The sequence below is a fragment of the Xyrauchen texanus genome, chromosome 47 (genome assembly GCF_025860055.1).
Source record: "Xyrauchen texanus isolate HMW12.3.18 chromosome 47, RBS_HiC_50CHRs, whole genome shotgun sequence".
NCBI classification, from domain to species: Eukaryota; Metazoa; Chordata; class Actinopteri; order Cypriniformes; family Catostomidae; genus Xyrauchen; species Xyrauchen texanus.
The window spans coordinates 9,976,390-9,990,267 of NC_068322.1; the positions used below are offsets into that span (position 1 = coordinate 9,976,390).

A 13,878-nucleotide genomic window follows, 5' to 3' on the forward strand; every position below is an offset into this window, starting at 1 on the left:
TTAAATAATAATTGTATTTAGATCCCCAGTGAGCAAGCAGAAGGCGACTATGGCAAGGAACACAAAACTCATGATGTTGATTAATGTAGAAAAATAACCTTGTGAGAAACCAGACTCACTGTGGGGGCCAGTTCCCCTCTGGCTAACATCATGATTATAATGCCAATATTAGTTATGTATAGTGCAAGTCATGGTTTACAATTGTTAAACTAAGTAAGTGTTAAGGGTCAGTGTTTAAACATCGATTTTGTATGAACTGTAAGATTAATGACTAATGTCTTTGAAGTTTATCCTGGATTAACTGCAGAAGTTCGCACAGTTGTCATTGTTAGTTGGGGGCACCAACATTTAAAAAGGTGTCCAAAAACAATACAGTGCATGGCATGACACTTTTCAGTGACAACTTTTTATTTATCCATTTGTCAATTTAGTCATCCGATGATTAAAATCTTTCCACAAGACATACCAAACAAAGTAAGGGAGATCACAACTTTCAAAATTGTATTAAACAGTCATTAGGTGAAACGTGGTGTTCAATTTTATTTATTATTTATTTATGTAATTAACAGTCTAAAAATTGTTTGAAATGTTGTAGTTGTAGTTGAGTGAAGCAGTACACGCTTGTCCTCTGGCAGTGAGTTTTTACATTTTTGTTAGTACTACTTCGGTTTTCCGAAAACACCCGATTACGATGCGTCTTTTGCTTTCCGAAAACACTCAATCACGGAAGCACCTTCGGTTTTCCACGAAAACCCCCGAGTGCAAACGGCCGCTTTCCGGAAGATCCGGGTGCTGCGGCTTCAACATAAACAGCAATGGCGGAGGCAGCGGCAGCGTCAACAGCGGCTCCAGCAGTTATCGGAGGCTGGACGAAGCACGTAACCTGCAGGTTAGTGAAAATTAATATAAGAACATTTCCCCCCAATATCAAGTGTCCATAAATTTAAAGCTTAAACGCCTGTCTGTTCGTCGACCGAGAGACACTGAGCACCGCTGCTGTCTTTGTGTTTGTTGTTGTAATATTCCGACCAGCGATCAGCAAGACTGTGGTTGCTATTTGCGATCTTTTGTTTTTCTCTCTCTGTGATTGTTTCACTGCAACATCCGTGTTTATTAAAAGCAGTAAGGCACCACATCTGACATTCAGTTTGACAGCAGGAAATGTTCAGGGAAGCGAGTTTATCAGTCTTGGTACCAGCCAATTTTTCCATTTGATTATTTATGTATCTAGGAATTAATTTAACAGTCTTTATTGCTGGTCTACTCATGACTTAAAAAAAATAATAATAATAATAAAAAATATATATATATATATATATATATACACACACACACACACACACACACACACACACACACACACTTTAGGCTCAAATTGTTGAAAGCAGAGATTATGGGGGAATTTCAGACACGTATAGTATGCACAGTTGACATTTGCATTGTTGTCAAGAATAACATGCGCTTATAATCGGTTATTTAGGACATGCTGTTACCTGCATCATTAAGAATATGCTTTAAAAAAAAAAAAACAATAACCTCTAGTATGTCTGTGTCTACCATGAAATGCATAACAATTATTTTTGTTTAGGATTGACTGCATATTAGGATAGTTATATACCTACATTTATTCAAGCTATAAACGGATAACCAAAGCTTCTGGGTGTTTGGTTAATTTATAAAAGCCTGCAAATGAATCTGTCTGGGTTTTGTCAAATAGCAAACAACTGTTTTGATAAGCGCAAAACAAGTTGGTTGACCCGTTTACTTCATTTGTAGGTATTTCATGCACGGCCTTTGCAAAGAGGGTGACAACTGTCGATATTTACATGACCTCAGCAGCTGCAAGCCAACCATGACCTGCAAGTTCTTCCAAAAAGGATACTGTGCTTTTGGGGACCGTTGCAGGTAAAAAAAAATACAGTAGCTATATAATGAAGAAACATTATGTGATAACTGCTATTGGAATAGGACTAGGCCTTTGTCCTCAGAATATACTTAAAACAACCACTGACTCTTGACTAGATCTATACTGATATAACAATGTCAATTGTAATGTAATCTGTATTTTCCATGTTTGGGACTGTAACATGGGAGTTTCTTTAAATGTAGTAGCAGCAGGGCTTCTGAGAACTGTTGTGTTGTGAGTTGCTTCATCACCCGTGATGATAGAGACACTCAATTTTCTGTAAAGAAGTTTTTGAGTGTCTGTGTCTTTTGATGTCTTTTTGTTATTTTTTTTTATTCTTTATTTCAAGGAAATACAATTTATTATGTATTTGCTGATTGTACATACTTTCATCCAAAGAATTCAAGCTAGACAGTGCATTTTATAAGTACATGCCATGCTATGACAGTTGAGCTAGGAACACTTTTTTTTAATCTAGTTCATGTTGTTATTTCCTGGAAAGTATGGCCATACATATAGATACAACAAATATAATCTAAACAAAATGGGCTACAAGGGCCACCTTTAGACGACTTTGCAAAAGCCATTGTAGTCAAGTGCTTGAAGCAGTGTAAAAATCAGCCTGCGAGCCAGAGAGTGCAGACAATGTTTGTCTCATATCTGTCTGCAGTCAAGTGTATCCCCGTAGTAACTGTTGCCCCCAGCTCAGCAGTATGGGAATGTCTTTGTTTGTGAAGCCTGTTCTATGACAGCATTACATCTCATTAAGAGCTCCCTCTTGCTCGGATTGAGAAGACGGTTCCTGGGGTTTCACCGGCTTGAGATTAAATATCTGACGTCTGGAATCTGGATTGATGGCTGACAGAGCTGTATTGTTATTGTAGAGATTGTTGCGCCTGTCTGAGGGGCTTTTGTCCCCATATGGGGGCTTTATGGCATTATTGTTGCTATGGGAGGGGAGGGGTCATCCAGCTTTCATTAAGTGTCCATAGAAAGGGCCTCAATGTATGCTTCATTATGTATGGATTCCTCATTGCTGCTTTGTGTCTATCTTCTCACTTTCTACTATGTGCCCCCCACCACCACCACTCTGGGGGCCAAACAGAGCACACTGCAGCTGCAATTACATAACCCCAGTGTGTTAACATGCATTCTCTCTCTCTCTCTCTCTCTCTCTCCCCTCCCCACTCTCTTGCTGCTGTTGCTACTGCCGTCAGGTTCATTCAGTTCACACTGCCATTCTGCAGCATGTTCACTTATGCTTCCACCACTGTGTCATTTATTTATGCGACCCCCACACCCACATAAAGACCGTCAAATACGCACTAGGCTGGAACACGACGGAGTGACTCAAGGTGTTTGAGGATGGAGGGTCTGTGGATGCTGAAGGAAAGCATTGAGGCATGATTTCAAGCGTGTTTGGGTATAATGGAAAGGATAAGCTTAAAATACAAAAATATACACTAAGGCAATTCAATCAGGCTTGTTAGTGATAATGTGTAAAGGGGGTGTGGGTGTCTTGTAATATTTTTATCTGTAATTGGCATTAATTCCATGTGTGTTGTTAGCTTTAAATTGGATGGATGGATGGATAGATAGAAAGACAGACCGACCAACCAACCAATCAGCCACAACATTAAAACCACCTGCCTAATATTGGGTAGGTCTCCATCATGCTGCCAAAACAGCACCAACCCGCATGTCAGAATACCTTTCTGAGATTATATTCTTCTCATAACAATTGTACAGAGTGGTTATATGAGTTACCGTAGACTTTGTTAGTTCAAACCAGTCTGGCCATTCTCTGTTGACCTCTCTAATAAACAAGGCTTTTCCGTCCACAGAACTGCTGCTCACTGGATGTTTTTTGTTTTTGGCACCATTCGAGTAAATTCTAGAGACTGTTGTGTGTGAAAATCCCAGGAAATCAGCAGTTACAGAAATACTCAAACCAGCCTGTCTGGCACCAACAATCATCTGTGCGATTATCTTATCAGCCAATTGTGTGGCTGCAGATATGGGTCCGGAGCTTCAGTTAACGTTCACATCAACCATCAGAATGGGGGAAAAATGTAATCTCAGTAATTTGGATCATGGAATGATTGTTGGTGCCAGACAGACTGGTTTGAGTATTTCTGTAACTGCATTGTAACACAATAATATAATAATAATATGCTCCCTAAATAATACCCCTTTACAGGTGCAACTCCACTTTAAATATCAGTAGTATAATGTGCGTTTCACTAGTTTTCAGCATCTCTAGTCATAAACACCATGTTTTTTTCAGATGCTTTGTCAAATTAATTGTTGTTTAAACTTTGAAAATCACGTCTCAAGACACCTGCACTCTGCTCTGTCCAGCTGTTTTTAAACAGCTGTCGGTTTGTCTCCTGTACAGCTGTGCATTATCTGCACAACTGGAGTTGCACTGACAGCCCCCTGCTGAAAAGGAAATGCAAAAAAATAAAAGTGGTACTTTGATCATCTCTGGTAGGAAAATTCTGTATTATGGAATTTACATACAGATCAGGGGGGATGATTCATTGCATTTTTTGTGTGGTTTTTATTTGTATTCAACCACACTTAATTAATCCTTTACATAGTCAGCCTTTATATATTATATAACATAAAATGACAGGTCAGACCATAACAGACCAAAAATATTGACGTCTCGTATTGCACTACACAGACTTTTGCCTGATCAAATGTTTTCTAAAACGATAATGAGAAAAACCTGAGAACTAACCTGTTCCATAGTAACAGATTAAACAAAGCAACTTCTGTGTTCTGTGGAATATCACCCTGAGATACATTAAAACCATTTCTTGTACAGGAAGTAGCCTGGTCTCTATTGTAAGCAAATTGCATCTCTTCTGTAAGAAGCTAATTGCTTCATTACTGTGAACAAGATATACTCACCATGGTAACCATAAACTGGAAGTTTGTGACCATCAGCTGTTGAAAAATATCACCAGTGGGAGATGCTCAAACACCTAAGACAGAGAAGAAACACTTAGCAGCATAACTAATACTTTGACTGTGTATTCATATAATCAACTACTTGCTTAACCTCAGCCATTTGACTATGTTGTGTCTGGGTATTAATGTTTGCAGTTTGAACTTAGTTGCATTTCTATTACAGACATCAGAAACTTTCAAAACTGTCTCCCAGTATATAAAATATAAAGCAAAGATCTAAACCAAGCAGTACTGTTTTGTAGTGTGTGTTCCCTCGTAAAGTACTTTTACTCATAATTGAGATTTGCAACAGGCTAGTTGACAAGTAACTCATTAATAACCCAAATAAACCATAAATTTTTTTTCAACATCATTTACAAAACAGTTTTCTCAGTTTTTCACCTTTTAGATTTTTGTAGCTCACGTTAGTGACCATGTGGTGTGACAAATGAAAAGTACAAATAGTCCATGTAGTCGGTCCTTAAATAATAAAAACTGCATGTATAAGACGATGTAAATATTAGAATATTATAAAACTGTAGGTAAGCATAGAATGTCTAGTAGTTACAGCAGTGTACGTTTTATTAAATTAAAAAATACATTTGCATTGTGCCCCAGGTACGAACATACCAAACCTGCCAAGCAAGACGAAGTCCCCAGTTCAAAGCCGTCGGTGCCGCTGACCGCTGCTCCCCTTGCTAGCACTCCTGACCCTGTGTCTGATGGGACAGGTGGCACGACTGGCACCCAGGAGAAGCCCCAAAGCTCGGGGGCAGTGGACTGGGTGAATGCTGCAGAGTTTGTGCCAGGGCAGCCCTACTGTGGGAGGGGTGAGTGTGGCAGACAAAGATGTGCAGTTCTCATTGCAAAGAAAATCTGTGAATTTAAGCACATGTTGCCAGTGGCTGAGCTAAGCATTCAATGTTTAAAATGGGCATGGATACTGTTTTACGATAAAGCTTTTAATTTGACTACCATTTTATAATTAATTTGTCTGACCAATCACACATTGTAATTTAGACATTCAGGTTTGTTGTTGGTGCTTATTAAGGCAAGCATTCTTTGCATACATCATTCACATTTTCTTAAGAAAAACTGAAAATAAATTGTATTGTGCTTGTAGTCAGTGTTTTCTGGTTTCTTATTATAATGGTATTCTGTTTTGGTGGCATGCTTTTTGTTTGTTGTACACAAGAGCCAAAGGGGCTTACTGTATTCTCACTTCTTGAAACATTAATGACAAAATATCTGTTTGGATTCTCTGACTCTAATCTGATTGAGCTTTTTTAACTTGAAATAAAGTGGTGAAAAAGTCACCTTTTTCCTTGATATTTGGATTAACACACTTTAATGGTTTCCATCCTAAAATTAGACTGACCCGGCACTCAAAGCAAATCTCAGGCTGTGCTCTACAAGTGTATTCTCTTGTTCATGCTGGCCCAGACCCACTTAAATTCATCTTAAGTGGTGACTTAATCAGCGAAGAGCTGAAGGAATACTATTGTTTTTTATAGTCTTTGGATGGCAGCCAAAAGCTTCTACATGAGCAGGCAAGCAGGTGCTTTTTTTTCAGCTTTACTGCAGTAAACCAGAGTATATTCAGAAACCGAATGTGACTGCAGCCAAATACATCAATAAATCTTACTATATAGTTCAGTTCACTTTCAGGTAATTGATACCTTTAAAAAAGGAGGGACTGAATTGCAGAAATCGCAACCGTATCTAAATTGTGACCTTAACGCTCTTTGGATTCATATCCTGTGATTTGGTGCTATCGTCTCGGAGATAGTAGCACCATATCACAGGATATGAATTCAAAAGTATATGAATTCATGCTTAAAGGCACTTAAACGATAAATATGATATGCCTCAAACCATACATCTTTAAACGGTTGTTTCCCATCTATATGCCTTGCACCATATCTTACCAAAATGCAACATAAAACAATATAAAAACTAAACGATAAAAGCTACAGTACTGTGCAAAAGTCTTAGACACATAAGATGCTTCACAAAAACATTTGTCTTAAGATGGTTAATTATATTTTCAGCTTGGTGTGTCAATAGGAAATATACATTTTAGACTCTCGTTCATTTCTTTTGCAAATATAATAGAATAACAGAGCCCCCCTCTGAATATTGAGTCAGTCTGAGATCACATGAAGAGACAGAAGCAGTTGAGACAGTCAAAATAGTTGGAAGAACTGTGGCAAATTCACCAAAAAGCTTGGAACATCCTCCAAAAAGCTTGGAACATCCTATCTGCCTACAACCAAGAAAAACTGTGTCCAGGTGTACCTAGGAGAATTGGTGCTGTTTTGAAGGCAAAGATGGTCACGCCAAATATTGATTTAGCTTTTTCTTTGTATGATGTTAATTGATAAATTAAAACTATTTATGGCATTATTTTTTAAGACATCCTCATTATGCAACATTTTTACCAAGTGCCTAAAACTTTTGCACAGTACTGTATGTCTTCTATGTTAATTAGTTTTTGACCTACCCAGCCACGGCCGTGGCAACAAATGGTAGCCTTGCCCATTTTGAAAACTCATTAGTCAAAGATCCTGCTCCTCATAACAATACATTAAACAACATCAAATATCTTCCAATTAGGTGGAATTGAGTCATGTCACACAGAAGTTTTAAGTTTAGTGTGGACAAACAAATTGCTTGCCGCTAGAGTTTTGTTGCGTTGCACCTGGTTTGAAAAGTGGTCACAAAACCCTAACATCTTTTCCTTTTGGTTACCCCTTAGCTGACCCAGAGCTGTTCGAGGTGCCTGGTCCCCTCATTGAAGAGGAGTATGAGAAAGAACTAGCTAACAAAGAACTGAAGAAACAGCTTTGCCCATATGCCGCCGTTGGCGAATGTCGCTATGGCCTTAACTGTGCCTATCTCCACGGTGACGTTTGCGACATGTGCGGTCTGCAGGTGCTCCACCCTACCGACACCTCTCAGCGCTCGCAACACATCAGGGTGAGTCGTGGATTAAATTCCCATTTTGTGAATTTTTTTTTTAAGTCTGCACAGCATTTAAGAGTAAAAATGTGCTGTACTATTTATAAACGGCAGGCTTGCATTGAGGCTCACGAGAAGGACATGGAGATCTCGTTTGCCATCCAGCGTAGTAAGGACATGATGTGTGGTGTGTGCATGGAGGTGGTGTTCGAGAAAACCAATCCCAGTGAACGCCGTTTCGGCATTCTCTCCAACTGCAGCCACTGTTATTGCCTCAAGTGCATCAGGAAATGGCGGAGCGCCAAGCAGTTCGAGAGCAAGATCATAAAGTAAGTCTATCCTTAGGATAATTAAACGTGTATTAAGATGAAAGGGACTCTGGGGAGGCTCTTAAAAAAAATAATTGTACGATTATTGTACTAATTTTATTAAACTTAGATTGAGTTTAATTTGTCTTGGACATGGAAAATTCCTTTGAAGAGACATTTGAGGGTTCACTTAATTTTTTTCTTTGTCAGGTCCTGCCCAGAGTGTCGAATCACATCCAACTTTGTCATACCAAGCGAATACTGGGTGGAAGACAAGGAGGAGAAGAAGCAACTCATTCAGAAGTACAAGGATGGCATGGGGTACATGAATGAGGATTCATTTTTAACACAAATAATTAAATTTGACTGCCAAATGACAAAAAAGCAACAAATGTATCATAAAAGTGTACCATATGACAATTCGTAGCTTTGTGTGATGCACCGACAGAAGTGTAAGTTGTTGTTAATCTTTAGTTTTAAAATAAAATATGGCACTATTAAACGAAGTGCATCGCAGTTGACATCAGTGACGTTTGGTCATGAGTCATGCAAGAACCGATGATGTTTGCCATCAAATAGTGTCAACACACCATTTTTGTAGTCCATTTCAGTGCTTTGATGGAGGACAACATTGGTGAGAGACTGAGGGTATATAATGACTATTGCCTTAAGGCCGAAGCACTGTTGTGAGAGTGGCCAAAACGTGCATGTTTATGTAGTGATCAGTTAGCTAAATAATTTTTATCTGTGTCCTTACCAGGACTAAACCATGTCGATATTTTGATGAAGGCCGTGGGACATGTCCATTTGGGGCCAACTGCTTTTATAAGCATGCGTTTCCTGATGGACGTCTGGAGGAACCTCAACCCCAGCGGAGAAAGACTGGCTCCAGTGGAAGAAACCGGGTAAAGCTTCTACTGAAGTCTAACAGTCTTTTGACATTAGTGCCAGATTCAGTCTTGGCGTTTGTGAAAGCATATCATTTTACTAAAATGTGCAATGACGTAAAAAGTATTTGATCAAGGGAACTCTATTGAGCCATTAACAAAATCTGTCCATGTATGCAGAACTCAAGAAGGACGCCACTCTGGGATCTTTTGGACGGGCGGGAGCACAGTGACTCCTTTGACAATGAAGACGAGGAGATGGTGACATTTGAGCTTAGCGAGATGCTTCTCATGCTTCTGGCTGCCGGTACCGACGATGATGTCACCGACTCTGAAGATGAGTGGGACTTGTTCCACGAAGAGCTGGACGATTACTACGAGCTTTACCTATAGCACCCCTTTCTCTAAATTTCCCTGACTGTCTCCTAGACTAACCTTTCCCTGTTTACTCTATTTCTATCCCTAATAGAAACTAGACAGGACTGTCTTGTGTGTCTGATGGGCAGTAGTGTCTTTTTCCCCTCTGTTGTGGCAGTGCCTTTCAACAGGCCATTAAAAACAATGAATTCATTTCAAATTCAATTAATGAATATAAAACCGAAGTCAAAAGACATAAAGGTATGTGCTAAATTTTTTTCTAGAACGCCTTCTCAATTCTGTGAGTCAGTCCATGTCTGGTTAATGTGCTAGAAATAACATATAAAAGAGCAACAAAATAGTATGTAATTTAAAAATTGCAAGAAAGGACACTAAGTTATATATAAAATTGAAAAAGATATAGCTAATGAACCTCACTGAGTTTATTATCATGTGTGGGTTTGAAATGTTTATCATTGATTGTGAGGATACAGCAACTGTATATGAGTTAACTTACTGGTGGCTGTAGATGCTTGTGATATTTCAGAAATATCCCTTATTCTCATGCACTGATTCTTACTGGGTGGGACGTGGTGGTGAGCTTCCTTGATGTCACAAATGCACTTGTTAATGTACACAGGGGCAACTCCACATCCTTAATGTAATGTCCTTTTATTCCTTTTTATTAAATTATCCACCAAGTTGTTTTGTACTTGTTTAGCTGTACCTGATTAGCTGTGGTATCCAATGGAAGTCCCACCTAGGAAATTGCACCGATAGTTTTGTGAATCTGGACTCCAAAAGCAGACTTAAATGCATTTGAATATGAAGCTGAATGTTTCATCGGTTTAACTGTCTATTCATTGTAAATCTGTTTTGCTTCAGTAAGTATTGCATATTAAGCTCAGCTGGATGTAGTCAAACCACAAACACCCAATTGTTATTCAGTTCTTGTCGAACTTGGTTGATATGCATATGTTTATACAGATGTGCTCATTTTCTATGGTTCAGAACCATCCAATGTAACTTGAAATTAAAGTTTATTATCAAAATATTCAGTTTGTGTGGCATTTAATCTGAACTGTATCACTTACATATTCATAATTATCAGGGTTGGGAGGGTTACTTTATAAATGCATGACAGATTAGCAATATATGCTGTAAAATGTCATTTGTAACATAATACTCAAGGTCAGTAATGTATTCTAAATACTTTGGATTACTTCTTCAGAACAGGTTCAGAACTGGTAGATTTGTTTTCAATTGAATTGACTATAAAAGCTCTGCATATTCCGTATTTTGTCTTACTGTACTGACAGTGTTGTTTCTAAAACGAGATCAATCAAACTGATCTTGTTTTAAGAATTTCTTTGATATTTTGACAGGAAAATAATAATATTTTATTTTATCAAACAACATGCACTGGTACCACTTTCTCTTCCGATTCCTATATCGGACATCTAAGTATCGGCCGATCCGATACCAGTGTTTTTTTGCATAGTCTGTTTAGAATATTTTTACATTATTGTGTGGAACTAATTGGGTGTGCTCTTTTAATATGTAAAGAAACACAAACCTCAAACTACGCATTATTTTAATATAAATGTATAGCTTAAGAAGCACTTTATTATTAACTAGCATACTGGATAATGTAGCAGCAAATTTAACAGTAATTCCAAGTCATCAGTAGAAAAGAAGCCTTTTTTTCTTTTTTTTTTCTCCAAAGATTTTCAGCTTGTATCTGGATTTTAAAGTAGATCTCTCTTTTGTTCAATTTAGTTGTAAGATATCAGCTCACTTTTCATTCACACTGTTATTTTTTGGAAACCATTCAACTTTCAACATTCAAATTTGTTTAATTATAATAATAGTCTATTATATAGTAATATAGCTCAATCATTCAAACCTTTTGTCACGGATCCACCGGTCTCTCTCTCTCCCTCACTGCCGTCACAGCGCTCACTCTCTACATGCACCTTCATATCATTAGCGTCTAATCAAGGATTGCATAGGCTCGTCGGACCGATACCTGATCCGTTTAAAGATGTCAGTAAATACATAATCCCATTACATGTATTCCATTACTCCCCAACCCTGATAATTAGCCTTGCTGAGGTTTGCAGGTATATCGAGTATGCATATATACTTTATGAGCCTTCTATGGTTCCGCCAACTACGGCTCCGCCTCCGGAGCCTCCCGAGCCTCTCCCGGCTCCGCCTCCTGAGCCTCCCACAGCTCTGTCTCCGGAGCCTCCCTCAGCTCTGCCTTCAGAGCCCCCCTCAGTTCCGCCTCCTGAGCCTCCCACGGCTCCGTCAACCACAGCTCCGCCCCCGGAGCCTCCCTCGGCCCTGCCTACAGAGCCTTCTATGGTTCCGCCAACCACGGCTCCGCCTCCGGAGCCTCTCCTGGCTCCACCTTTTGGAGCCTTCTACGCCCTCGCCTCCTTCGGCTCCGCCTCCTGAACTTCCCTCGGCTCCGCCTCCAGAGCCTCCTTCAGCTCCACCTCCTGAGCCTCCCTCAGCTCCGCCTCCAGTGGCTCTCTCAGCTCCGCCTTCTGAGGCTTCTACGCCATTGCCTCCCTCAGCTCTGCCTCCCGAGCCTCCCTCGGCTCCGCCTACCACGGCTCCGTCTATTGAGCCACCTTCGTCCCCGTCTCCAGAGCCCGCCATGGCTCAGCCTGCCTCTGCTCTGCCCTCAGTGTCTCCCACAGCTCTGCCTGTCTTTGCTCCGCCCCCAGGGTCTCTTGCGGCCTTGCCTACGCCTCCTTCGGCGCCGCCACCCAAGTCTTCGACTGCTCCGCCTCAGAAGTCCTCCTTGGCTCCACCAGCTCCCCCAGTGGCCACTCCTCCTCCCAGTTCCCCTGAACCGGTCCTTGCCTTGTGGCCACCTCCCTGGCCTCCTAAAGCTGTCCTTACCTGGTGGATGCCCCCCAGGCCACCTGACCCTGGCCCCGTCTCACACCCCCATAGACTGCCTGCCTGTCCTCTCGGCCTCCCTGGTCTACCTGTCTGCCCCTTGTGCCTCCGTGGACTGCCTGTCTGCCCCCTCGGCCTCCCTGTCCGCCCCTTGTGCCTCCGTGGACTGCCTAATTGCCCCTTGTGCTCCCTTTTGTCTGTCGGTTCTAGCCCCTCTCTCTTTGAACATTTTAGTTGTTGTTTTGTCGTTTTTGTTATTGTTTCGTTATTTAGGACCGTCTGGAATCCGGTCCTTTTGAGGGGGGGCTATGTTATGATCCCTTGTTGTCTGCCCCGTGTTTTCTGATTCACTCGTCACTGATCACGTTCCATGTCATGTTTTCCGTGTTGTCCGCCCCGTGTTTCACTGTCCTTGTAAAAACTACATTTCCCATCATTCCCGGCCCTCACTGCTAGCACTGCGTTATTGTCCACACCTGATTGTTATTTTGTCATCATCGTGTCTGTTTATTTAAACTCCGCTGTTTCCCCCTTCCTTGGTCAATCATTATCGTTTCATGTTCGCTATTCATGTCCCTTAGGTTTTCCGTGTTCGTTCGAGGTTTCCTTGCCCTTCATGGATGTTTCCCCAACCTGTGTAGCCCCTTAATGTTCTTCCGTGTTTTCGTTTATTTTCCCATCGTGGACTTTTCTTTTGTTCCCGTGTTTGTTTATTTGTCTATGCTCGTTAAATAAAACCGCAGTTGGATCCGCACCTCCCGTCTGCCTTCTCCTGACTTCCCAAATCCTAACAATCATATACAACTTGTATATAATACTGCAAACTTTTTTTGTATTATAAAAGTACATTACAAAAGAGCTCTCATCTCCAGGCCCATTATAAATAATAATGATACTCATCATGTTGAAACTAGGCAACTGATGTCCTACATTAGGCTTCTGTAAGTAATCATGCTTGAATGCACAGAATCTTAAGAACAAATGTGTAGTTGGACAGACTACATGCAGATTGCTAACAATAGAAACATTTTTGACAATGCATTTTCAGATTTTGTTTAATATATTTATGGACGACATTGTGTTCAAATGCATTGCATATATTTGTATTATTATATAGGCTGTAAATTACAAGTATTTATATATACAGTTTTATTTAATTGATGGCGAATTACATTCAATAAATAATCACTCTTTAAGTATATGAATGACCAAAGTACTCCACATGCAATCAACACATATATCCTGAAAACATTTAATACTATGAAAGAAAAAAAAAATCAGCATAATATTTGGAAACGTGTAAAGAATGTGTCTATTATTACGAAAATGGCAAATGAAAATACTATTTTTTTTATTCTAAAAAAAGATTTAAATGGAGCAATCTACATTTGTAAAAGGGGGTTTAAAATAATAAGTGTTTTCTATTTATTTTTATTTTTCATTTTGACTGCTTGCAACCTCCCTCCTCCAAGTGCACATTCCATTCCAGTGTAACTCCATAACGGGATTCTTCCTCTGCCCTCCTGAGCCGCTATCATTACACTAGCAAAGCAGAAACAATTCTGGTGGCGAAGGCATGAATACA

At 40.0% G+C, this 13,878-nt stretch overlaps 1 protein-coding gene across 1 annotated transcript; it reads left to right on the plus strand.

Annotated features, from left to right (window-relative positions):
• Positions 1-793: 793 nt before the first annotated feature.
• On the plus strand, positions 794-10,416 carry LOC127639013 (probable E3 ubiquitin-protein ligase makorin-1). The gene is made up of 8 exons (XM_052120820.1): positions 794-889; positions 1,777-1,905; positions 5,483-5,694; positions 7,623-7,843; positions 7,940-8,154; positions 8,344-8,454; positions 8,894-9,038; positions 9,201-10,416. The coding sequence occupies exons 1-8, from the start codon at positions 816-818 to the stop codon at positions 9,411-9,413; spliced, it is 1,320 nt and encodes a 439-aa protein (XP_051976780.1). The 5' UTR covers positions 794-815; the 3' UTR covers positions 9,414-10,416.
• Positions 10,417-13,878: the final 3,462 nt, after the last annotated feature.